Source organism: Carlito syrichta, unplaced genomic scaffold (assembly GCF_000164805.1).
Source record: "Carlito syrichta isolate Samal-C Ts95f unplaced genomic scaffold, Tarsius_syrichta-2.0.1 Scaffold263506, whole genome shotgun sequence".
Lineage (NCBI taxonomy): Eukaryota > Metazoa > Chordata > Mammalia > Primates > Tarsiidae > Carlito > Carlito syrichta.
This window is the reverse complement of record NW_007207602.1, coordinates 430,433-457,747: the sequence shown is the minus strand read 5'-3', so window position 1 is coordinate 457,747 and position 27,315 is coordinate 430,433. Positions and strand designations below refer to the sequence as shown.

At 38.6% G+C, this 27,315-nt stretch overlaps 1 protein-coding gene across 1 annotated transcript in view; it reads left to right on the top strand.

Annotated features, from left to right (window-relative positions):
• LOC103254031 (lipoxygenase homology domain-containing protein 1-like) overlaps positions 1-27,315 on the top strand; it is a 241,470-nt gene that overhangs the window by 167,060 nt on the left and 47,095 nt on the right. Inside the window, exon 16 of the mRNA XM_021709625.1 lies at positions 5,201-5,332. Within this exon, the coding sequence (XP_021565300.1) occupies positions 5,201-5,332 (132 nt within the window). The remainder of the gene's footprint in view (positions 1-5,200; positions 5,333-27,315) is intronic.

Genomic DNA, 27,315 nt, shown 5'->3' with positions numbered 1-27,315 from the left:
AGGATAAAAGGCCATGTATTTGTCAGCCTAGGGTATTACTACTAACAGAACCAATAAACATTAAGTCACTAATTTACAGGCCCTACAATTCAGTTGTGTTTCTAGAGCATGGATGGTTTTAATTTTCTTCTGTGTTCTGGAGGCAACTTCCTGCTTTAGCGTGGGAAAGAATGCAGGAGACATCGCTTTAGAAATTTTACTGGAGCATCACGAATCCTAGGAACTTCCTAGGATTTGAAAGCATAAATATTTCTTCAAAATATAGTTTCTATTAATGTTTTATTTTCACAAGAAGAGAATCCCAGTGAGATTTCTAGGTGTTAAAAACTCTACCTTGCAGGGTTTTATAAAAAGTGACAGAATATCTGTTCAAATGTTTGTAGTAATCTCCACGTCATTTTATTATTTTCTAACTGACTATGCACATATAGTGTTTATTAACTAGACTATTTACATATGATAGATTGAACCTTCCCTATACCACCACCACCACCACCACCAACAACAACAACAAAAACAACAGACCCAGAAATGGTTAGGAGTTTTGAATTGTTTTTATTTCAGTACAGAGGTAGAGCAGTCCCTTATGTTTTTATGGCTTAAGCGTTCCCTCATAGTTGTCCGAAAAGTAAGGTTAAAGTTGTGAGATGTCCTGAGTGATAAGGGGACTTGAATAGGGGAAGAGATCATGGTAGAAAGAGAAAAGTAAGACTCCAGTGGAGACCTTCTTGTGAAGAAGGACCTGTCATCTCCAAGCATGCAACCCAAAGGAGTAGCCCTGGCTTCCACAGAAACACCTGTATTGCAAGTAAAACTTTGTATACTGCTTGGTCTGATATAGCAGACAATCGCATGGATGGCATGGCTCTGTCCAATCTAAGACGAGGGTAGCCTCATTGACTGGGCCCACTCATCAAAGAGCAATATGCTCAGAAGTATAGCAGACAAAGGTGGGATTTTAGCACATAAAGTTCTGAGAACCAGACTGCCCATGTCTAGGTCCTGGTTTTTGCCAATGGTATGCCCTTGCTGCTCCTGTACCACAAAACTGTTTCTGTAAAATGAGGACCAATAATACCTTAACTTAGTGATGGTGTGAGAATCACATGAGTTAAAACATATAAGATGCTTAGAATAATGCCCGATAGTAAGTACTGTACAGGTATTTGCTGTGATTATTCAAGAAAGGAGGAACACATCATGGTGTACCTTTTATAACTCAAATAGAGTTGATAGAGTCCTAGAATGCAAAAGATAATGTTTCATAACTCCTTTTAATCACTTTGGAGATATCACTTCTCTGTAATTTGATTTTCTTCATCTGCAGTTTGGTTAGGATTTGATTTAATTTACTGTATATTGAGAATTTATAATAAAAGTCATTTATCCCCCTATCATTTAGCTGTGCTAGCTAGTTTATGTGGCAAAACATCTTCATTTGCTCATGAATTTCAATTCACAGTACTATACAGGAGAAAGGGTCCAAAGGGCTTAAGTAAGCAGTTATTATACGGAGTCCATGGAGAAGGTTCTCCATTGACTATCTGGATATGCGAATTATTTGGAAGTTTTATTCATTTTGATAAGCCTGCACTTGTAATTCCATACGGTAAGACAACACTGCCAGGTGTTTAAAAATTCTGCATCATAATCAGAGAAATGCAAATCAAAACCACATTGAGATACCACCTAACCCCAGAAAGAATGACTATCTTTAATAAAACAAACAACAACAGATGCTGGTGAGGATGCAGAGAAAAAGGAACACTTCTACACTGCTGGTGGGAATGCAAACTAGTGCAGACTCTTTGGAAGAAAGTGTGACAATTTCTGAAAGAACTAGAAATTGACCTCCATATGACCCAACAATTCCCTTTTTGGGAATATACCCGGAGGAACTCAAATCATTCTACAAAAGATACCCGCACACGTATGTTTGTTGCAGCTCTATTCACAATAGCAAAAACATGGAATCAACTATGTTGCCCATCGAAGCTGGACTGGATTAAAGACATGTGGTATATATACACAATGGAATATCATGCAGCCATAAAAAAGGACAAACATATGGACTTTGCAGCAGCTTGGATGGATTTAGAGTCGATCATACTCTGAAACACAGAAACAAAAACAAAGAACAGAGTACCATATGTTTTCACTCATAAGCAGACCTTGAACAATTATTATAATACTATAAGAAAGGGATTGGCGGTAGTGGGAAAACTTCAGGGGAGGGGGAGTGGGAATGGCAGTTGAGGGAAACTGCCAGGGGAGGGAGGGGCACGCCTCATCAACAAGGGTACTGGCATAATCCACGTTTGACAACCTGGCCCTGAATTGTCCTCCTCTTCTTTATAATACAAAAAAGTGAGCTTTAAAAAAGTTGGAAAAACAAATAAATAAAAATTCTGCCTCAATATCAAATGTAACTTTTCATTAACTTCAGTATGCTGTAAGCTTTAACAAACATCTAGGAAAGAGTGAACATGTTCACACTTTTCAAGTATTTTGACAGAGGCTCAACTTACACACAAAAAGTTTGTCTTTTCTGCTTTAATTCCAGTCCAGTTCTTTGGAATGAACCATCCTTTATATACAAATCACGAGACTCTGGCTATTAATTATCTGAAAAAATGCAAGACTAAAGATATGGCTCAGGTGTTACATTTTTATTACAATAAGCATTTCTTTCAGTCTTATGAAAGTTTGCATAAAACTATGTTTATAAAATTTATTTTTGCTTCATTCTAGTCTGCTAAGATCATTCAAGCATAAAATCTAAATGAAATACTATTGCATACCCAATTCCTCAATTCTGACTATAGATATTACAATCTTATTTATAAAAAAATGATGCAATGTGGTTCAGATAATATGATTGACTATATGGATTTAAATTATACACATACTAGTAATGTGACACTATATTAATTACTGTCATGTAAGTTTTTGTTTTACTTTTTGAATAGCTAGTATTCAATAAAATAAAAGACTTCTACTAGTTGACTTTGTAAAGTTACTGCCTTTGTAGTCTGGTGGATCTTGAAACAACTTATATTTTGGATGTAAGGAGATACTACCTGAAGTTACTCATCAATTATTCAGATCGAACTAGATATGTAATATATGCCCTTGGATAATATTTCCATGTAGACAATTGCTGTTCTTTTGCCTTTATCAAAGGTATGGTTTTGCATTGCTAGTGGTAAGTTTTCACATTAAAAAAATTTGTGAAAATCAGACAAAGAGCTGGTAAGAGTTGCTCCAGTTCAGTGTATTAATATTGGAGGACCACTTTGGTATTTGGATATTGGACTTTTTCTGTGACCCACCTTGCTCAAAGGCAAAGTGGACACCCTTCTGTACTGAGGGATAAGAAAACACTGGATAACGTTTCCAGAAAATATCTTTCATGTTCTGATTCTCCTACTATTGTATTGTATAAAAATATATGGTGTTGTCTTAAAGACGCTGAGGAAGAGTCATGAGAAGCTAGTGCAGGTAGGGTAGAAGGGTGAGAGATTCTCATTCTCCTTTCACAGTTCTGCATAGATTGACTTGTGTAATCCCTTTCTGTGCTTGTTTCTAATTTCTGGACTGGTGCGAAAATTGTTTTCTCCTCTGTGCTCCCTATGTACTTGGTGCGTGTGTCAGTTTTAGCACCCATCAATACACATCAGAGGTCATTGTTTATGTGTTTCCTCTCTGGGCTGTAGCCCCTTCTATGCCAAAAGCTATATCTTTTACATTGGTTTTTTCTTACTACTATGGCAGTGACTGGAAGGTAGTTTATCTTCTCTTTGTAAATCCTGGATTTCTATATTGCTTGTAGATGGGTAAATGAACTCTTAATTATATATAGAAATTTTAAATATATTTTTTCTCCCAGAATTCATTTACTCTCAAAAACATATTTCTAGTTATTTCTGATGTTTTGCTACTTTGAAATTTCTTTATCATCAATCTTCAGTGTCTAGGCATTATATTATAAATAAACCGTATAGAAAGACCTATGTTTTATAGTGTCTGCTGTTTTAAAACATATTATTGTCTGAAATTATATCTTTTGAAAATGTTAATTATTTATTTTTTAATTTTAAATTTGTGGGGTACAATTCAGGATTAGGGATAAAAGTGGCCATCGTACAGGTAAAGTTTGGGCCTCCCATTGGTCCCCACTTCACCTGATTTGCCATCAGTTACCCTTATTGATGTTGGGTTTTCCTCCTCCCTCCCCTGGCAGTATCCCACTACCGCCAATCTCTTTCTTATAGTATTAAGGTAAATGTTTCAGGTTTCGTTTATGAGTGATGAAATTATATCTTGTATTACCTAAACACTATAAAAAACAATGCTATTGCTAATTTTTGTCAACCATACCCATGAGTTTGTATGCCATCTTACTTCATAAGTCATCTGACATTGTTGACTGCAATTGTAGTTTTAAAAAGTATTTGCTATTACTTTTTATTATATAGAATTAGATATCTATATAATTTTTTGTTGCTGTTGCAATCTCTGAAACCTGACATTCATAGTTTCAATTACCACCATTTCAAAAGTAAGTAACTTTCCTATGCCTGATCCTGAAGAATGAACACAAACAACTTGAGTTTTGAAATCCTAAATATAAATAGTGCTTATGAACATAAACTGTAAAACTGAAGTCATTATTCAACTGAGTTGGCAATAACTATTTCTGAACAAGACTCTAAAGCAACTTGCTTCTAGATAAAAGGCAGAAAAGTAGCTAATTTTTTCTTCATTTATAGGTATGTATATGTTTCTTTGGATTTCATACTTCAGTAGGGTCATATGAAGTTCTGCTTGCACAACTTTTTAGTCAGTTTCCTCTTTTGGGAAAAGCAAGGTACCAAATTATTACCAAAGTTCTCATTTAGCATCTATAAGAAAAGCATCTTGAATAAGTAGTTTCATGCGTATCGTGATGTTAAACTATTGCTTGGATTTATAAAGCAGTGAATAGGTTTTATAGGGACGCTATCCATACACAGCCTGTGGATAAGAATAAAAAGTCATTTTGCGAGAACTACGTAATCCGGAGTAAAAAGATTTGACTAGGCATAGAAATGGAAACAATAGCGAAACTTAAACTTGCAGAACTGAACATATGGTGAGTATTCTGAGAAAAAAAGAAGTGATTCTGAAAAGATGGCATCTTTTAAAATCTTCATTTCAGTTGGCAGAGAAAACCCAATGGGAATGTCTACAACACCCAGCCACGAGCAAGAAAAGAATGATGACTCAAAAAAAGAGAAAAAAATACCAGCAGAATCTGAGGCTAAGAGTCCCTTGTCTTCTTCAACTGCAGGTAAGCCAAGGCTTTTTCCCCCTCTGCTTCTTTTGGTTTGTTTGCCTGCATTGCTTTTCCTTGTGGTCACATCAGGAACAATGTCAGATTATTTTTTAAAAACATTATATTATACCACATGAACTGCTTGTAAGTTGTTATTTTTTTAATACTTTGGTTTTAGATTATAAAGACTATATATATTTAAAAGCATTTACTTCTTTGTCTTTTTAAAAATGTTATTTTAGAGTTGTGGGGTCCAAGTGAGGATTTATTGCATAAATATTTGTTGCATGCAGGTGAAGTCTGGGCTTCTGGTGGGCCCACTCTCCCCTGATAGTGGACCAGATACAGAGATAGTGCTACCATGTGGCTCCTCTCCCTCCTCCCCAGCAGTGTTCAGTGTCTGTCCATCTCACCCTTCTGCTCATGTGACCAGTGATCAGGGCCTGTTTACAACTGAGAACATGAGTAGTCAGTTCTTTTTTCTGTGACAGTTCACTCAGTATGATGGTCTCCAGTTACATCCAAGGTGCTGCAAAAGCCATGATTTTGTTCTTCTTTATGGCTGTGTAGTATTCCATCGTGTGTATGTTTTCTTTATCTGGTTCACTTTCGATGGGCATGTGGATTGGTTCCTTGTTTTTGCTATTGTGAATGGTGATGCAATGAACATACACGTGCAGGTATCTTTCTGGCAGAGTGATTTATGTTCCTCTGGGTGTACTCCCAGAAGAGGAATTGCTGGATTTTATGGACGCTCAATGTCTACATCTTTGAGAAACTGCCACACTGCTTTCCACAAAGCTTGAACTAGCTTGCATTCCCACCAACAGTATAGAAGCGTTCCATTTTCTCTGAAGCCACACTAGCACCTGTTGTTTCTGGGTTATTAATAATAACTACGCTTATCGGTGTCTTAAGTTTAATCCTTATCTAGAATGGTGAGCTCAAAAGAAGATAGTATTAAATTATGACTTTGGACAATCACCTAAAAAATATTTTCTGAACATATTGTATGAAAAACAATAGCTTCTCACAAGTCTAAGCAATAACAGAAGTTATTTCTCTAATATAGAAACTGATGCATGAAAAAACGTGCTCTAGCTTTTCAATGTACTATTTGCTCTCTGACTAGGAAGTACAAAGGATTACATCTGGCAAATTCTTTGCATCAAAATCTAGTCATCTATGGGTAGAATGTAACAGAGGGACCACTGTCTCCGAAATGGTTTTTAAAAAAACCTGCCAGGCTCGGTGGCTCAGCCTGTAATCCCACGCCTTTGGGAGGCTGAGGTGAGTGGATTGCCTGAGCCCGCAGGTTTGAGACCTGCCTGGGCAGGCGAGACCTCATCTCTACAATAAAATCAAAAAATTAGCTGGGCGTGGTAGCGCGTGCCTGTAATTCTGGCTACTTGGAAGGCTGAGGCGGAAGGATCACCGGAGCCCAGCAGGTCAAGGCTGTGGTGGCCAGGAGTGGCCACTACACTCCAGTCTGGGTGACAGAGTGAGACTCCAACTCAAAAAACAAAACAAAACAAAACAAAAACACAAAAAACCTGTCTTGAGAAACAGATACATTATAACGTTACCTTTAAAAAGGGGATTTTTGAAAACTAGGTATTGGATGTGCTAGCTCCTCTTCAGATAGTGACATAATAGATATCATTTGTTTAAAGTCCTATGGTATTAGCACATCAAACATAGGAAAGAGAAATTAGGCTTTTGATTTTTGCTGCATTGGCCTCGTTCTTTATTTCCATGTCATGTCATGAATTCATAGAACAGTGTGAAGAATCACATTGCATGAGAAACATGTGCTTAGCTAAAATTTATCACAGAAGAATTCAATCTTGTGTCAGGAAGTAATGGTATCTAAATCAGGGATGGCCACTTCAAGTAAAATTCGGCTTGGTTGAAAATAGCATGCTAGCTGAAATCTCTAGGAATAGATACTTGCAATGAGTGGCAAAATGTTTCAGAGAAAACCTCTACATTTCTTATGAAAATTTGTCCAGGCAAAAACAATTTTAAAATGTTACCATTGTTACATTTTTAAGGATTGGACAATATACATTTTAATCAGGGCCTACCAAGTAGTTTTCAAAAATGATAAAATTAGGTTTCACGATATATAGAGAACTTTTCAAATAATTATTTCATTTAATGTCATGAAATATGCATGTGTGCCCACTAAATGTAAGGAAATGCAGTGATGGGTAAAACAGACTTGGTCTCTGCCCTCTTGAAGTTTATAGGTGAGAGAATCAGATAAGCATTAAACAATCACAGAAAAATGCAAGGCTGAAAACTGATAATTGAGATGCAGAAAAAATCCAGGTCATACTAGACACAAATGAAATTTAAGCAATTAACTCATTGTAAAAAGATGTATTAAGTTTTTCATTGTAGTTAATGGTAACACAGTGGAGGTGGAGAGTGGAACAAAGCCGGAGAAAAGGGAAACCGAGTTCAGTTTATTCATGAACTTGGACATGGAATCCTGGAAATTCAGATAATGAAGTTCCCCTAATGCAAATGCCACCTACGAAATGCCAATGATTTGTTTAAATTTAGCCTATGCTGATTGCAGTGAGAATTGTTTTATAAGTATTCATGACGTGAGGTAAAAAAAAAAAAATGTCTTTATGCATGAATATTATCTAAAGAACTCTTATCCGTTAATTCTTTACTGAGTAATTAGACCATGATTCCCTTTAGATGTCTTTTTTCTAACACTATCCAACAGGTTCTGTAGTTAAAAGTTGCTTCTGGCAAGAAATACCTTCCTCAGTTTTGCAGTTTAGCTGTCATATTAGATTTGGGTTACATTAGCCATTCATATCAAAATATATGTTAGTGGAAAAAAAACTTTAGAAAACCTATTTTCTACTTTTGAAGACATCTAAAAACAACTCCCAGTTCCTGAAGAATGAGATTTAGTCAACTTTGAGATAGGCAAAAAAAAAAAGAAAAAAAAGAAAAAAATATATATATATTTATAGTTTTGGGGGTTAGGAATTGTAAGCAGAGTAAATCTGTCCTCTCTTCATTCATAATCTTATTTATTAAAAAGAAAGATGAAATTTTAAAAGGGCAAGAGGATGTAGAAATTAAAGGAGCATATGTACAATAAATAGTTCTTTTGTGTTAGTAAGTAGAGATGTCATATCATTAAATTTGCAGGGTTTTCCTTTAAGGTCAAAATGAATTATGATATTATGATATTAGTTTTGTTAGGGTAGAGGATCTGAGGAAGGAATCTTGTTTTTATTATGGAAAATTTCAAAACTTTTCCAAAGTAGAAATGATGGACTAATGAACTTCCATGAACGCATCATGCAGCTTCAACATATGCCTAATGCTCCTTCTCAGTTATGCTCCTTCACACTGTGCCCTACATTGCTCCCATTTGATTATTTTAAAGCAATCTAAGACATCATTTCATTGCATTAGTAAATATTTTGAAAACTCACATTTTACAAATTAAGAGAGAATATAAATTACTTCTGAGTAATTTCAAGTTTTGAAACATTGCATTTAAACATATTCAAATAAAAAGAGAAGATATAATTTGATGCTCTGAAGCTGAAATTGTTACTGCAACCTCTTATTTTGACAAAAGAGAAAATTGAGACCCAGGGAGATGAATGCAATTCAAGTCTCACCTCCCTGTGCCTGGGCACCTGAAAAGTGCAGTGCAACAGTCCTGCCAGTCTGTCATCTGTTTGTGGTGTGCTCCACAGAGTATGGGCAGCCCTAATCTGTGCCAAAGTCATTGCTACAGGATATTCTTTCTTTAAACCTATTTAGGTGCCAACACTTTAAAAACAAAGAAACCTGGGGGAAAAGAAAATCTATTATCAAGTTGGAGTGTTTCTTAAAAGCCGTAGTCAGTAAATTAAATTTACTATGAAAAATGTAGAACACAGAAAGCACAAAGGAAACTATTAAAATGATATAATTCTACTACTCCTCAAATATCATTTGAAAATTTATCTATATTTGTGTATATATGTAAGTGTACACTAATATAGATTATAGTGGATATATAATTTTGCAATCTACTTTTTAGTTAATATAAGGTACAAGCATTATAAGCATTTTTCATATTATATTTTTAAATAAAATAATTTAACAAAGACAATACTTTATTGTATAAATGTACCATAATTACCTAGTCCTTTAACGTAATTTGAAATGAGCACTTATCTATAATTTATATAATTTCTTTTAAAACAATTATTATTTTATTTTAAATATGGGGTATAATTCAGGGTTAGGTATACATATGTTCATTATGCAGGTACCCTTATTGGTGAGGTGTTCCCCATCTCCCCTGGCAGTTTCCCACTACTGACAATCCCTTTCTTTAAGTATTAGGATGATCGTTCAAGGTCCACTTATGATTGAGAACATGTGGTACTCAGTTTTTGGTTTCTGTGATAGACCACTGAGCATTATAGACTCTGAGGTCATCAAAGTTGCTGCGCAGTTCATAATTTTGTCCTTTATGCCTGTGTTACATTCTATTGCATATATGCATCACATTTTTAAAATCTAGTCCACTTTTGATGGGCAGCACGGTTGGTTCCATATTTTTGCTATTGTTGACAATGCTGCAATAAATATAAGTATGCAGATATCTTTTTCGTAGAGCGATTTGCATTCCTCCAGGTATATTCCCAGGAGGGGAATTGTGGGGTCGTAGGGAAGGTCAATTTTTAGATCTTTTAGGAATCACCACATTGTTTTCCACAGAGGTTGTACTAGTTTATGCTCCCAACAACAGTGTAGAAGTGTTTTCTTTTCATTGCATCCTCTCCAACATCTGTTGGTTTTTGAGTTATTGATGATGGCCATCCTGACTGGAATTAGATGGTATCTCAGTGTAGTTTTACTTTGCATTTCTTTGATGATTAGTGAGTATGAGCATTTTTTAATGTATCCCTTGGCTGCTTGCATGTCTTCTTTTGAGAAATTTCTACTCATATCTTTTGCCCACTTTTTAATGGGGCTGTTTGTTTTTTTCTTTTCGGCACGTTTGAGTTCCTTTTAGATCCTAGATGTTAGACCTTTGCCAGATATACAGTTGGATAATATTTTGTCCCTATCAGCGGGCTGTCTCCCTGCTCTCTTGATGGTTTCTTTTTCTTTGAAGAAACTTTTCAGTTTGACAAGGTCTCATGAAGTCTCACTTGTCTATCTTATCTCTTATGGCATGGGCACTTGAAATTTTGACCAGGAATTGGTTGCCAGTTCCAGTTTCCATAAGGGTGTCTCCTGCATTTTCAAAGGTTCTTATAATTTGAAGTTTTACATTTAGATCTTTGATCCATTTAGAGTTGATTTTTGTGTATGGTGATAAGTAGGAGTCTTGTTTTAATCTTCTGCATGTGGACAGCCAGTTTTCCCAGTACCATTTACTGAATAGGTTCTCCTCTCTCCAGTGGTTATTGGTGGAGGCTTTGTTGAAGATGAGTTTCTTGAGGAATTGACGTTTTGCTTTTGGGATCTCTATCCTAATTCATTGGTCTGCATGCCAGTTCTTGTACCAAAACCAGGTCGTTTTGATGATTGTAGCCTTGTAATAAAGTTTAAAGTCTGGAAGTGTGATATTTTCTGCTTTATTTCTTTTGCTGAGAATTGTTTTGGCTATTCATGGTTCTTTATGTTTCCATATGAATTTCATTCTAAAATGCCATATGTACTGGCATTTCATTCTGAGAAGAATGATGCTGGCAATTTAATGGGTATTGCATTAAATCTGTAGATTACCTTTGGCAGGGTGGGCATCTTACCAATATTGATTATTCCAGTACATGAGCATGGATTATTTTTCCATTTGTTTGTGTCATCTTTGATTTCTTTGAACAGAGTTTTTCAGTTTTTGTTGTAAAGGTCTTTAGCTATTCTGGTTAGGAAGATGCCAAGGTATTTCATTTTTTTTTGTGGCTACTATGAATGAGATTGTGCTTTTTATTTGGGTTTCTGTTTGTTTATTGTTGGTGTATAAGAATGTGGCTATCTTTTGCACATTTGTCTTGTACTCTGAGACTTTGCCAAAATCTTTTATCAGTGAAAGGAGGTTTATGAGTTTTTGAGGTATAGGATCATGTCTGTAAAGAGGAATAACTTAACGTCCTCCTTTCCTATTTGGATACCACTGATTTCCTTCGCTTGCTGATTGCTCAAGCTAGGACTTCCAACATCATGTTGAACAGGAAGAGTGAGAGTGGCCAGCCCTTTCATGTTCTGGTTTTCAGGGGAAATGGTTCCAGTTTCTGTTTGTTTAGCAGCATGTTGTCTGTGGGTTTCTCGTTGATAACTCTAACTATATTGAGGTATGTTCCATCTATGCCTAGGCATTCAAGCGCTTTTAGCAAGAAAGGATGCTGAATTTTATTGAAAGTTTTTTCCACATCTAATGATATAATCACAGGGTTCTTGTTTTTATATCTGTTCATGTACTGAATTACATTTTAGGTCTTGCAGATGTTGAAGCAGTCCTGCATCCCAAGGATAAAGCTTACTTCTTCATGGTTGATGATTTTTGAGATGTGTTATTGGATCTGGTTTGCTAGAATTTTGATGAGAAGTTTAGCATCTACATTTATTAAGGTTATTGGCCTGTAGTTCTCCTTCCTTGTTGAATCTTTACTCGGTTTGAATACCAGTGTGGTGTTACCTTCATAAAATGATTTGGGCAGAGGTCTGTTTTTCTCAATTGCCTGAAATACTTTCAGTAGGATTGGTATCTGCTCCTCTTTGTATGTTTGGCAGAATTCTGCTAGAAAGCCATGGAGCCTAGTAATTTTTTTTATAGATAGTTTTCTTATGACAAAGTCAATTTCCTGGGTTATTGTTAATCTATTTAGAGTCTCAATTTCTTCTTGTTTCATTCTAGGGAGGTTGTGTGATGTCAGAAAGTCCTACATTTTATTTAGGTTTTCAGGTTTGTTTCCATACAAGTGTACTTAGTAACCTCTGATAATCTTTTAGATTCCTTCAGGGTCAGTTGTGACTTGATCTTTTGCATTTCTGATTGTGTTTATTTGGGATTTTTCTCTCTTTTTCTTGGTCAATCTGGCTAGGGCTCAAACAATCTTGTTTATCCTTTCAAAGAACCAGCTTTTTGTTTCCTTGATTTTTTTTTATTATATTTTTGTCTTCTATGTCTTATTTTTGGGCTTTATTTTGGTGATCTGGATTCTTCTGCTGAAGTTAGGATTTTGGTGGTCTTGCTTTTCCAGCTTCCTTAGGTGATTTTTTTAGGCTGTTAACTTGCGACCTTTCCCTTTTCTTCATATGTGTTCATATAGATATGAATTCCCCTCTTAGTTCTGTTTTCATGGCATTCTAGAAATTTTGGTAAGATGTTTCTTCATTTTTATTTGTTTCCAGGAATCTTTTAATTTCTATTTGATTTTCATGTTGACCCAGAATTTGTTCAACATAATACTGTTTATTGTTCATGTCTTTGTGGATTTTGGGGGAACTTTGTTAGTGTCGATATTTGGTTTTATTCCACTGTGGTCTGAGAAGGTGCATGGCAGCATTTTTTTTGAAATTTGTTTATGCTTGATTTATGGCCAAAGATGTGGTCAATTTTAGAGTACGTTCCATGTAGTGGTTAGTAAAATGTGTATTCTGTGGGTTTTGGGTACTGTGTTCTGTAGGTATCTATTAAATCCATTTGGTCAAGTGTCAAGTTGAGTTTCTGGAACACCTTGTTGATTTTTTTGTCTCATTGATCTGTCTAGGTTTGTTAGTGGCGTATTTATCCCCAGCAGCCGGGCTCAGTGGCTCAGCCTGTAATCCTACACCTTTGGGAGGCTGAAGTGAGTGGATTGCCTGAGCCCGCGGGTTCAAGTCCTGCCTGGGCAATTTAGCGAGACCTCATCTCTACAATAAATAAAAAATTAGCCAGGCATGGTAGCACACGCCTGTAGTTCCAGCTACTTGGAAGGCTGAGGCAGAAGGATCGCCTGAGCCCAGCAGGTCGAGGCTGTGGTGGCCGGGAGCAGCCACTGCACTCCAGTCTGGGCTACAGAGTGAGACTCCAACTCAAAAAATAAAAAATAAAATAAAATAAATCCCCAGCTATGATAGTGTTATAGTAAATGCCTTTTTTTAGTTTATCTAAAAACTGCTTTATGAAAGTTGGTGTTCCTAACTCATATGGGTGCATATGAGTTTAGGATGGATGCTTCTTGTTGATGAATTGGACCTTTTATCATTATGTAGTGACCTTCCATATCTTTTTATATTTTTGATGGCTTAGAGGATATTTTGTCTGGTGTTAGGATGGAAACTTCTGCTTTTTTGTGTGTTCCATTTGCCTGAAAATTTGTTTTCCATCCTCTTACTTTGAGTCTTTGGGTGTCCCTTCTGGTGAGATGAGTCTCCTGGAGACAGCATATTAGTACATCACAAATTTTTATCCAATTTGCCATTCTATGTCTTTTCAGTGGTGCATTTAGTTCATTCACATTCAGACTATTATTGAGATGTGAGAGTTTACCCTGTCATGAGATTCTTATAGAATTCATTGTTGTTTCTGTTTGTTCATTTATTTGTTTGCTGTTTTTCTTTTGATTTTGGGGTTGATTTGTTTGTGTTTTCAACCTTTTTTTGCATTCTTGAGAAGGGTGTAGTCATTCTTTTTTTTCTTTCTTCTGTGTTTGATACTTTCTTAAGTGTTTCTTGTAGAGTTGCTCTGGATGCAGCATAAACTCTTAGGAATTGTATGTTTGTCTGGGAAGAATTTTTTTTTTAGATTGGAAAATATAGTTTATTTAGAAAGTAAATTAGAGAGAGAGAGAGAGATCGAGAATTCACCTTCCCATGTAGGAAAGGGGACCAAAGCTTAGAAACATGGCAGCCATAGCTTGAAGAGTCACATGGCCAGACCACAGCTTAGCAAAGCAATGGCCAAAAATTTTTTTTTGGAGCCGGGCTTGGTGGCTCAACCTGTAATCCCGTGCCTTTGGGAGGCTGAGGTGAGTGGATTGCCTGAGCCCGTGGGTTCGAGACCTGTCACGACAACTTGGCGAGACCTCATCTCCACAATAAATCAAAAAAAATTAGCTGGGTGTGGTAGCGCATGCCTGTAGTTCCAGCTACTTGGAAGGCTGAGGCTGAAGGATCGCCGGAGCCCAGCAGGTCGAGGCTGCGGTGGCCGGGAGTGGCCACTGCACTCCAGTCTGGGCAACAGAGTGAGACTCCAAATCAAAAAAAAAAAAAAAAAGAATTTTTTTGGAAGGTTTTTAATTTTCCATTTCTGATGAAACTTAGTTTAGCTGAGTAGGTAGTTCTTGATTGAAATTGTTTATCTTTGAGAACTTTGAAGATTGGGCTCCAATCTCTCCTATCCTGAAGTGTTTCTGTAGATAAATCTGCTGTTTTTCTTATTGGTCTTCTCTGGTAAGTAATCTGACCTTTCTCTCTTGCTGCCTTTAGGAGTTTTTCTTTTATGCCTACTTTGTGTAAGTGAATTACTAGGTGTATAGGAGTTGATCTTCTCATTCGTTTTCTTGCAAGGGTTCTCTGAATCTCTTGTATTTGAATGGTCATGTCTCTGATGAGATGAGGGAAGTTTTTGTGGATAACTTCACGGAATGTTTGTTCCAGGGTGGTCTCTGTCTGTCTATCTGCCTCAAGGATTCCAATTAATATTAGATTCAGCCTCTTATATAATCACTCATCTTTGGAGGCTTTGTTCCATCTTTTTAAGCTACTTTTCTATATTTGTAATAGTTTGGGTTAATTCAGTATTTTGGTCCTTCAGTTCTGAGTCTTTCTTCTCCTTGGTTAATTTTGTTTTACATGCTTATCAGTTTGTTATGTGTTTCATTCACTGTATTCTTTATTACTGTTATCTCAGTTACCAACTCCTGCATTCTTTCCTCTTGTTTCCCTTCATTTCTATTTATTCTCTCTATTAATATCTTGTTATCTGGATTGTGGTCTGAGACCAGTCATTCTGGGGGCTCTTCATTGTTTGAGATCCAAAGTTTGTATTCTCAGTTGTTGTCTTGCCAGCAATGTGTATGAGATCAATATTCTTCCTTGGTTCTTCTTTATTTGTGAAGGTTTTCTTCCACCTTCTTTTTTTCTCCTTCTTTAATTCCATTGTTCAGTGATGGGGGGATAGCTTTTACTTCTGTTTACTCAATCCCCTATTCTTCCTTATATGATTCCTCTGGATTTGTTCAATTTTGAAGCCAGACTGGGTGGTGGGCTGTTTTTTGCAGTTTTTGAGATTTGATTAAAGGGGGAGCTGTGGCTCAGAAGCTCTCTGCAGATCCCGGTATCCACTCACAGGTGTGTGGCCCCCCAGGATCCACTTCCTACTGCCTTTTAATCTGTCCATGCAGTGGGGTTGTATGTTTGCTCTGTTAAGCAAAATGAGATTTTAAAAAAAGGAAAGGAATGGAAAAAGGATGGAGGACAATGAAAGGAAGGTGATGAGAAAGAAGATGAAGAGGGAAAATAGACAGATGCACCAGTTAACAAATAAACACACACAAAAAGAAAAAAAAACATACAAACAATTGTACAAAGAAAAACCCCAGTTGATGTACACACCATCAAAAATGCATATGCAGACAAAAAAATCTCTTAAAAGTTATTAAAATAAAAAAACTAAACAAGTATGAAACATAAACAAAAACAGAAGGAAAGAGATTTAAAAAAATTCATCCTGTAGCCATTTCTGGAACTTCAGATTCCTTTCCCAACCACTGCCACCACTTTTGGCTGCAGCTGCTTTTGGCTATCACTGCTTTTGGCTGCCACACTGTTAGGGAATGGCCTCAATCTACATTCTGTCACTTCTGTTCTCAGCACAAGCTGATACGGTTGCTCTCAGTGTGGGTCATTCATCCCCAGACTGCTGTGGGAGGAGGATGATTCAAATCTGGACTCACCCCCTTGTCTGCTGCTGCTGTCAAGTCTCCTACTCAGATCAGACTTGTCTGTGCCTATTACAGCATGGGAGGGAGATCTGACTCTCCTAGTCTGATGGTTGATCTTAGTGGAATGTGTATGTAGCCTCTGGGTCTAAGGTAGGAGGCTGCACAGAGCTAGGTAGGACAACACAGATCTTTTTTGTAGAATGATTTGAGGTCCTCCAAGTATATTCCCAATATGGGGACTGCTGGGTTATAGGGAAGGTCAATTTCTAGGTCTTCCAGAAATTGCCACACTGTTTTCCAAAGAGGCTGCACTAGTTTGCATTCCCACCAACAGTGTAGAAGTGTTCTTTTTTCTCTGCCTCCTCACCAGCATCTGTTGTTATTTGTTTTATTTATTTATTTTTTTTGAGTTGGAGTCTCACTCTGTCATCCAGACTGGAGTTCAGTGGCCACTCCCGGCCACTGCAGCCTCGACCTGCTGGGCTCCGGTGATCCTTCCACCTCAGCCTTCCAAGTAGCCGGAATTATAGGCATGCGCTACCACGCCCGGCTGATTTTTTTGATTTATTGTAGAGATGAGGTCTTGCTGCTCAGGTGGGTCTCGAACCCATGAACTCAGGCAATCCACTCACCTCAGCCTCCCAAAGGTGCAGGATTACAGGCTGAGCCACTGAGCTTGGCTAGGTAGTGTCTTAATGTGGTTTTGATTTGCATTTCCATGATGATTAGTGAGGCTGAGCACTTTTTCATGTGTCTGTTGGCTGCCTATATGTCTTCTGTTGAGAAGTGTCTATTCATGTCTTTTGCCCACTTTTTAATGGGGCTATCTGGTTTTTTTCCTGTTGGCACATTTGAGTTCCTTGTAAGATCCTAGATGTTAGGCCTTTGTCAGATATACAGTTGGAAAATATTTTTTTCCCATTCTGTGGGCTGTCTCCCTGCTCTCTTGATGATTTCTTTTACTTTGCAGAAGCTCGTTAGTTTGATGAGATCTCACTTGTCTATTTTATTTTTTATGGTATGGGCACTTAAGGCTGTGATCAGGAATTGGTTGTCAGTTCCAATTTCCATAAGGGTGTCTTCTTCATTTTCTAGAGTGTGATGTTTCGTGTTTAGGTCTTTGGTTCATATAGAGTTAATTTTTGTGTATGGTGATAGGTAGGATTCCTGTTTCAATCTTCTGCATGTGATCAGTCTGTTTTCCCAGCACCATTTACTGAATAGGTTCTCCTCTCCCCAGTTGTTGTTGTTGGAGGCTTTGTCAAAGATAAGTTGGTTGAGAAATTGAGACTTCGCTTCCAGAATCTCTGTCCTGTTCCATTGATCTATATGCCTGTTCTTGTACCAATACCAGGCTTTTTTGATTACTGTAGCCTCATAGTAAAGTTTGAAGTCTGGAAGTGTGATACCTCCTGCTTTGTTTCTTTTGCTAAGGATTATTTTGGCTATTCATGGTCATTTATGTTTCCATTTGATTTCTGTATTGTCATTCCCAGGTCTGAGAAGAATGATGTTGGGAATTTAATGGGTATTGCGTTGAATCTGTAGATTGCCTTTGGTAGGATGAATATCTTAACAATGTTGATTCTTTCTATCCATGAGCATAGAATATTTTTTCATTTGTTTGTGTCTTCTTGGATTTCTTTGAGCAGTGTTTTGTAGTTCTCATCATAACGGTCTTTCACTTCTCTGGTTAGGATGATGCCAAGGTTTTTTTTTGTGGCTATTGTGAATGAGATTGTGCTTTTTATTTGGTTCTCCATCTGCTTGCTGTTGGTGTACAAGAATGAGACTGTCTTTTGCACATTTATTTTGTACTCCAAGAATTTGTCAAAGCAGATTTTTGACAGGTTCTCTTGGATTTTTGAGGTATAGGATCATATCATCAGCAAAGAGGAATAACTTAACTTCCTGTTTTCGTATTTGAATACCCTTGACTTCCTTCTTTGGTCTAATTGCACTAGCTAGGACTTCCAACACAATGTTGAACCAGAGGGGTGAGAGTGGGCAGCCTTGTCTTGTTCTAGTTTTCAGGGGAAATGTTTTCAGTTTCTGTCTATTTTGCAATATCCTAGCTGTGGGTTTATCATAGATGACTCTTACTATTTTGAGGTATGTTCCTTCTATACCATGGTGTTTGAGAGTTTTAATAGAAAAAGGATGCTGGATTTTATCAACAGCTTTTTTTGCATCTAATGATATAATCATGTGGTTCTTGTTTTTTGCATCTATTGATGCATTTAATTACATTTACGACCTTGCAGATGTTGAACCAGCCCTGCATCCTGAGAATGAAGCCTACTTGGTCATGTTGGATGATTTTTGAGATGTGTTGTTGGATCCAATTTGCTGGAATCCTGTTGAGGATTTTTGCACCTATGTTCATAAGGGATATTGGTCTGTAGTTCCCTTTTTTTGTTGGATCTTTACCTGGTTTGGGTATCAGTTTGATGTTAGCTTCATAAAATTATTTGGGGAGAATTCTATCTTTCTCAATTGCTTTGAATACTTTCGATAGGATTGGTATTAGCTCCTCCTCGTACATTTTGTACAATTCTGCTGGAAAGAAGTCTGGTCCAGTGTGTTTTTTGGTAGTTAATTTTCATATCACAGAGTCAATTTCTGGTTATTATTGGTCTATTTAGTGTTTCAATGTCTTTTTGCTTAAACTTTGGGAGTTTGTGTGATGTCAGAAAGTCCTCCATTTCATTTAGGTTATCACGTTTATTTCCATACAGGTGTGCATAGTCATCTCTGATAATCTTCTGTATTTCTTAAGGGTCAGTTGTGATTTGATCTTTTGTATTTCTGATTGTGTTTATTTGGGCCTTTTCTCTTCTTCTTGGTCATTCTGGTTAGGGGGTCCATCAATCTTGTTAATTCTTTCAAAGAACCAGCTTTTTGTTTTGTTGATTTTTTCTGTGATATTTTTGTCTTCTTTTCCCCATATTTGGGCTCTTACATTGATGGTCCGGATTCTTCTGCTAAAGTTACAGTTTTGGTGGTCTTGTCTTTCCAGCTCCCTTCGGTGATTTGTTAGGCTGTTAGCTTGTGATCTTTCTATTTTCTTGATATGTGTCCATAGACATATGAATTAACCTCTTTGAACTGCTTTTATGGCATCCCAGAGGTTTTGGTAAGATGCTTCTTCATTTTCATTTGTTTTCAGGAGTCTTTTAAATTCTGTTTTGATTTCAGTGATGACTAAGTAGTTGTTCAGCATCATGCTGTTTAGTTTCTATGACTTTGAGAACTTTGGTGAAATTTTGTTGGTGTTGATATTTATTTTTATTCGACTCTAGTCTGTGAAGGTGCATGACAAGATTTCAATCTTACAGAATTTGTTTATGCTTGATTTACAGCTGAGGATGTGATCGATATTGGAGTATGTTCCATGTGGTAGTGAGTAGAATGTATATTCTGTTTGTTGGGTGGAATATTCTGTAAGTATCTGTTAAGTCCATTTGGTCAAGCATCAAGTTGGGGTTCCAAATCTCCTTGGTGACTTTTTGCCTTGATGATCTATCTAAGGTTGTTAGTAGGGTATGCAATCCCCCAGCTATAATAGTGTTAGAGTCAGTATCTTCTTTTAGTTTATTTAGTAGTTGCTTTTAAATGCTGGTGCGATCCTTCCACCTCAGCCTTCCAAGTAGTTGGAACTATAGGCACGCACTAACACATGGCTAATTTTTTGATTTATTGTAGAGATGAGGTCTCACCAAGTTGCCCAGGTGAGTCTCGAACCTGCAGACTCAGGCAATCCACTCACCTCAGCCCCCCAAGGTGCGGGATTACAGGCTGAGCCACCGAGCCTGGCTTAATTCTGCTTTTCATGCTTGTCATCTTGTTATTTATTTTCTGGATGATTCTTTATGGCCAAAATCACTGTTGCAAGTTCTTTTAGTGTTGCATTTTGTCTTTCTTGAGTCTAATTCACTCTTTTTATCCATTCCCTAATCTCTGTCATATTCTGGGCCAATTGTTGGTGAATTCCATACTTTGGGTTCTGAAGTCTGATGTACTGGGCATTTTCTCTTTGCTACACTGGAAATTGCCTGTGGTCTTCTGCTGGTTTTTCCTCATTTGTGACAGAACTCTCTCTTTTCTTTTTAGTTCCAGTATTCAGTGGCAGTGGGAGAGGCTTTCACTTCTGATGTTTGCTCAGCCCTCTAGTCTTCCCTGATTTGGGTTGTGGGCTTCTTCTATTTTGAAACTGAACTGTGTATGGGTGGGAAGCTTTGCTGTCTCTTGTAGTTTTGAGTCGAATAAGATAGAGGATGGAAAGCCAGGATTCAGAAACTAATTGAAAATCACAGTATTCACTGATTGTGATATGTGTTCCCCAAGACCCACTCCCCACCAACTCTATGTGATGATGCAAAAGGTGTGTGTGTGTACCTCCTGAGCCCAAGATACAGTAACAGAAAGTAGGAGAACAGAAAAAAGTAGAATGAAATAAGTCAGAGGATAAATAAATAAACACAAAAGCCCCACAGAACAATGAAAGCAGAAACCAAAGCAAAAAAACAATTTAACACACACACAGACAACCCCCCCCAAATCAACTGAAATTTTAAAAAGCTAAAAACAACAGCAACAACAACAACAAACCCAGGAAAACCAAACACAAACACACATGTCCAGCACAAAATGTATGGAGAAGAAAAAGAGAAAGAATGAGAAAAAAGGAAAAAACAGGAATTCAGATTGAACCCTCACACATATACTCACATGCACATGAAAACTAAAAAGAAGAGAACAAAAGAGCAAAATCAGATGAACAACAACCAAAAACTGAAAGATGAACACATACACAGAAACCAAAAAGAAAGAAGACAGACCAAAAAAAGGGGGGGATACAGATCAAACCCTCACATACACAGTAATGCTCAAAGAAAAATTATTTTAAAAACTAGAAAAGCTAACAAACAGGCAAAATATTTTTAAAAAGTAAAAAAAAATACCTGCCTTCCTGTGGCAGGTTTGGTAATTGTTCCTCTCAGCTGCCCCTCTGCTGTCTTTTGCAGAGGCTGGCCTTATTCACTTTTCCACAGTGTCTAGACCTGGGAAGGAGGAGCAGGCAGTGGAGGGTGGGTGGGGCTGCAGCCCACCCCTCCCACTCTCATATAGTCAGGGGAATCCCCTAGAATGGGGAGGTACGGAATTGTTTCTTCCCCAAGTACTGGTGGGGGTGCTTCAGCCAGGCTTATCCTGGAGTGGAGACCTCCTATTATGGCTGACATCCAGGCTCTGCCTGGGTTCATCCCTCTCAGTCATGACAGCTGTGTGGGTCTGATGTTCAGAGGATTGCTGGGGAGGAAGCAGTTCGGTCGGCCCTGGATATACCACTGATCTCTTTGGAATTCTTCTTTGCCCTTTTTGGGTCACACCCTTTGTCCCTCAGCTGAATCAGGGTAGTGGGTAGGGTGCCTGAGACTCAGCCCTCTTCCTGTCCCTCCAGAGTTTGTGCTTTTCAGATATTTCCTTTGGGTCATGATCATCCCCTGAGTAGTTGATTCCCATCACAGAGATAGGGTCTGTTGCTCCGTGGTGAGCAAGCTGGAGCACTTTCCTGTCCTGCCTTCAAGATGGTGGTGGGATGCCTCTCTTGTCCTCTTCCATGGGACTTTGCCTCTGAATTCCCTCCACAGCCCCTGCTGTCAGTGCCCTGCCAGGCGCTGAAGTGGTGAGACAAAGCCTGGAACCGACAGTCTCTCCTGCTGCAGTGGTGAGGCAGAGCCTGGGATGGTAGTTCCCTCATCCCCCCTGCTTCTTCATAGGAAAACTTTTGCCCCTTAAAAAAATGGCCGTTGGCTTCTGCAACCTGGGAAGAGCCAGGGACCAAGCAGAGAAGCTGCAGCATCAGCTATTGCACCAGGGGTCTGGTCACTTGCCCATGAGCCCCCACTTAGTCTCTCCCAGCAGCTTCTTCTCAGGAGGGATTTTATTAATTAAAAAGAAAAGAAGAAGCCTGCTTACTCATTGACACGTACACAGAATTTCCCATACACTCATTCCCTCACACAGGGACTTACATAGTCTGACTGGCTTGGCCACAATCTTTTTCTCTACCCCTGAGATTTTCATTTCTAAAAGTTCAGTTCTTTTTTTTTTAACATATCTGTCTGGAGAATTTTTTATTCATGCCTTGAATAAAAAATTGTTCTGAATTTTCAAATCATATTTCTTTATGCTGGTTTTTCAGGATTATTTTTCTGGTTCCTTCTTACTTTTGTAGACTATTGTCTTTTTTCTTTTTTGTGTGTTGTTTGTTTTTTATTCAATTATTTTTTTAATGTCCTTTAGGAATGTGTCTTTAATGTGTATAATTTATGGTTGTTTAGCTTTGGTTCTCAGTGAATTCAATGGTAAAGGCTTTGTATGAATTCCTTGGTTATAGAGAATCTTTATGAATTGCCTTTCTCAGATGCTGCTTGTAGTAGCAATGTGTGCGTGTCTGTGTGTGTGTGTGTGTGTGTGTGTGTGTGTGTGTGTGTTTGTATGTGTGTATGTAGGTTCACTCTTTCCTGTGTGACTAGAATGCTAGAGAACTCATGAAGCTTATCTTGCTCCTCAGTGGTGAAGTATGTTCTTTTTTTCCCGGTATTTTTTTTTCTGGGTTTAACCTTTCAGCTTTCAGGCTGTTAGGAGGCACCTGTAGGTGAAAACTGGTTGCAGTTAAAGCTGATGGTTATATACAGTACACCTTTGATGTGCTAGTGCCGCAGCTCTAATGGACGTGGTTTGGGGAACTCCCAGTGAGATGCACTGAGGCTTTCACAAGGTGGAGGGAAAGGCAGCACCTTAGTTCCACCCATAGGCTGGCAGGAGAGCAGTCCATTTTTCTGTTATGCCTCCGTTCTGTTGTTCTGAATTTTCAGATCAGACACGCACTTCTGTAAGAAGGTTGACGTACTGTGTAGAGAGGGAGTGAGGTTTCACCCTTTATGCAAGTTGCCCCAAAATGATTCAAAATGTTGTCAACAGGTGCATGCGCACTGAACTCTCATAAGAGAAGCAAGTGTCTACAGTAGTAGGCAAGGGAGCAGAGAAGTCCCTTTCTCCAAAAAAAACCTTTATCAGCACCTGGATTGCTCAACTGCTGAGGTAGAACCACTGCCTTTCTTCACTGAGTCCAGTTATGTCTGTGCCTCTGCTGAAACAAACTTCCCTCAGGCAGGGAAATCTGGGACACAGAGAAGCCTGCACTCTGGATTGATTGATTGTCCCATGAGATGCTCCTCTTATGCGGTGTACTTCCCCTTCCTCTGGGAGTGGAATCTGTGAGGGCTGGACAACCGTGACTGTTGCTGTTCTTCTGGGTCTAGCTGCCCTATGAGGCTGCCACAGTTCAGGACAGTGCTGGGCAGTGCCTGCCAGGGGACCCAGAGTTGTGAAGGCTCAAGGGTTGAATTCTGAGACTTGGTCATGCATGTCTCTGCAGGACACTCTGGAGAAGCTCTCTGATGCCTTAGAATATGGACTAGTCTACAAGATATGCTGTGACATGGTCTTTGCTTGTATCTCCTAGAGGCGGGTGATGTTAGGTAGAACTGAATCGGGCTGACCAGTCCTCTGGTTTCCCAGTGGCAGATGTAAGCATCCGCTCTGATGGAGTTGGCAAAGGAATGTCATAGATTCTGTAAGGTTTCCTTGGTTGTATATATCCTTAGTTTGGTGGCTTTCTCAGTTGTCAGCTATGGCAGCGATGTGCTGGGTACATGTACAAGCTCAAGGTGTCCTGAGTGACAGGCGTGGTTTGGATAGAGGTGTTAACTGAGTTCTGGCAACAGACTCTCACAGGCACTGTGTTTTCGTGTCAGATGTTGCCATGTGTTGTGCCAGTTGACTTCTAATCAGGAAGTAGCATTTGTAAGAGATCGCCAGCTGTGGTGGTGTGTGGACTTTCTGCTTAGCCTTTGTTGCCCCGGGGCAGTACACAGATGACTCAGGTGATAGGTGGGGCAGGCCCTGGCCCTACTGGGCTTTTGAGGAAGGTGTGGGGGAAAAGCTGATTGGAGTGAGCTAGTTCAGACGGGTCCGTGCTCTAGCTCCTCACCTGAGCATGTACAATTGGCTACGTCAGTGGTAACCGGGAGGTTGTCCCCTGGCTGTTGCAGTAACACTGCTGCTGAAAGAGTTCACACCAGGAGTGAGGGGCTGCTGGCGTGGCGAGTTCACAAAGTTTCCCCGCCTTTGACTCAGGAAGCCTGTGCTCAGAACTTGAAGGTACAGCCAGCCACGAGTCTTCTCACAGCAGCTTGTCCCAGACACGAGGGAATTTGCCTTCGGTGCAAATGAAAGTGTCAGGACTTCTCTTCCCTCCCAGACTGGCAGCTGGTGGTGCAGCCTGGAAGGATTACACTCGTGGGGAATGGCATGGCCAGAGCCATTCAGGGCTTGATTGCCTGCACAGCTTCACATGAGTGCTGGCAGTGCTGCGCTAAGTCCATGCCAGGAGCACTGAGTTCCTGATTTCCCACATTCCCCTTTTCCCCCCGTCAGGTGGGCGCTCCAATTTATTTCTTTTAATGCTCATGCTAGTGTAATAACTTACAGTGTGAAGGTGGTACAAGTTTTAATTTATCATGGAATGAGGATGTGAAGGGACCTTTGACATGACAAAGCAATGTACAAATTCACCTGAAGAGCGCAGAAACAAACCATTCCATTTCAAGCCATCCCAATCATTTGAAAGTACCTCTGCATGCTGAGCAGAAAACCTACTCATATGTTCTTTTGTCCCACAAAAGGTAAATATTTTCTTTTATAAAACAGCCTTTGTTGCTTTTTCTTAGTATATTTTCGTTTCTTTTTAGTATATTTCTCTCTAAAATTCTAAATACTAAAAAGTGGATTCTTTTTTTTTCCTTTTGAGTTGGAGTCTCACTCTGTCATCCAGGCTGGAGTGCAGTGGCACTCATGCTCACAGTCACCCCAGCGTCGACCTGCTAGGCTCTGGTGCTCCTTCCGCCTCAGCCTTCCAAGGAACCGGAACTACAGGCACGCGCTACCACTCCCGGATAATTTTTGATTTATTGTAGAGACGAGGTCTCACCAAGCTTCCTGGGCTGGTCTCTAACTTGCAGGCTCAGGCAATCCACTCGCCTCAGCCTCCCAAAGTGCTGGGATTACAGGCTGAGTCACTGAGTCCAGCCAAAAAGTGGATTCTTGGTATTTCTTTTTAGCATCGAATATATTGTCTTAATAGCTTTTTCCTATGTATAGTTTTTAGGCTCTTTACATTTATAAATACATCTCTTGAAATGTCACTCTTCAAGAAGAAAACTGTCCTCTCATATAATTTGAACAATTTAGAACAATGGTATTTTATGTGGACCTTGTACATCAGCTAATACAGTCTCAGCCTGGAATACATGTTTTAGGTATTTTTAGTGCATTCTGGGTTTATATTAAATCATTAGGATTCTTTCATAATATTCTCTCAACATAAAATATATAACTAATGTTTTCAACCAAGATTCAGTCCTTTACTTTGATAATAGTTAATTTTCATCTTCTTGGTTTCAGTCCAGCATTCTAGCATGTTAGGATACTTTTGATTATTTACTATTGTTTTCTATCTTTTATTTATCCCTACTGGCTTTGTATATCCTGTTCTCTGTCTAAATGTCTACTATATTTTAAATTGAGAAACTGATAAATTTATAAAAAAAAACAAGATTATTTATGCTAATTTTGTGGAAATAGATAGTTTCCCATTACAAGATGATCATAGAGTGCTTTCACTTCTGATTTTATCCAGGTTAATTTGCATTGTTTGACATTAGAACTAAAAAATGACAATCTTTCTGGTATTACACCATTTAACGTTAAAGGGACATTTGTTTTCAATTACATTTTAGTATACACTAGCTTATCGAATTCTATTTTGGATTAACACATAAAGGTTGTCTTTTTATAGCCACATTTGGTGGTGATTCATGTCTTAAGAGTCCTCAACTTTGAGCAACCCACAAACTAAGAGAATTGGCTAATTTGCTATTTATTTCTATGAGTAATTTTTCTTCCACCAGAACTTCAGGGCACTACCAGCACAAAAGTATCTTAACATTTGATTTTTTGTCAGAGTCAATCTGACTTGTATTTAATTGAAGTGTTCAGTAACCCCCACACAGAGGACATTTTTTTTCATTTTTTAAGTCACCTGAAGAAATCTTATGTATTATAGGTTTTATTCAGAGAGACCATGAAGGAGTCTATTGACTAACCCAGATCCTCATCAAATATTCTCCTAGCTTAGAGTATTTTTAGCTTCCAGTCAACAAAAGCAACTGCTTTTATGTTTCTCAGTTGGAGAAATTTATAGTCTGAGACTAATGGACTTTGGTTCATTTCCAAAACATCATGGCATTAGATGGTATTCATATTTAATTGATGACAGCACAAACGTTAATATATCATTCTATATTATAGATTATATTATATTAAGTCATGAATTTTTGTAAGATGAGTGCACCCTGACAATGTGTTATGTTTGTGCAAATGATACAAGAAAATGTTAGTGTAGGAGGAAGGGGCCTTAGAGACCATCATTTGCCGGTTATATCAAACAAACAAGCTAAATACACACACACAAATGTGTGTGTACTTGTGCATGGACACCTAAAACTTAACACCAAATAAGCATGGTCTCTTGACCCCGTTATAGAGTTTGTGTGTTTGTTTGCTGCTCTCTGGTCTTCCTCAGTCTTTTCCCTGCTACAGCTCACCCCGATCGTTCTAATATTCAGTTCATATCACCAGTGCCCTTCCTGTCTTTCTGCAAAATTCTGAGTCATCTTCCTGCATTCAGCACTGAGGTTCCCTCTAGGAAGACTTTCCTGCCCACCCCTCCATGGTTAATCACTTCCTGCTTTCTGTGGCACCTGAACTTTGCAGTACTTCTCTTGTTTTCTTTTCTTTTCTTTTTGAGATGGAGTCTCACTCGGTCGCCCAGACTGGAGTGCAGTGGCCGCTCCCGGCCACCGCAGCCTCGACCTGCTGGACTCCGGCGATCCTTCCGCCCCAGCCTTCCAAGTAGCCGGAATTACAGGCATGCGCTACCACGCCCAGCTGATTTTT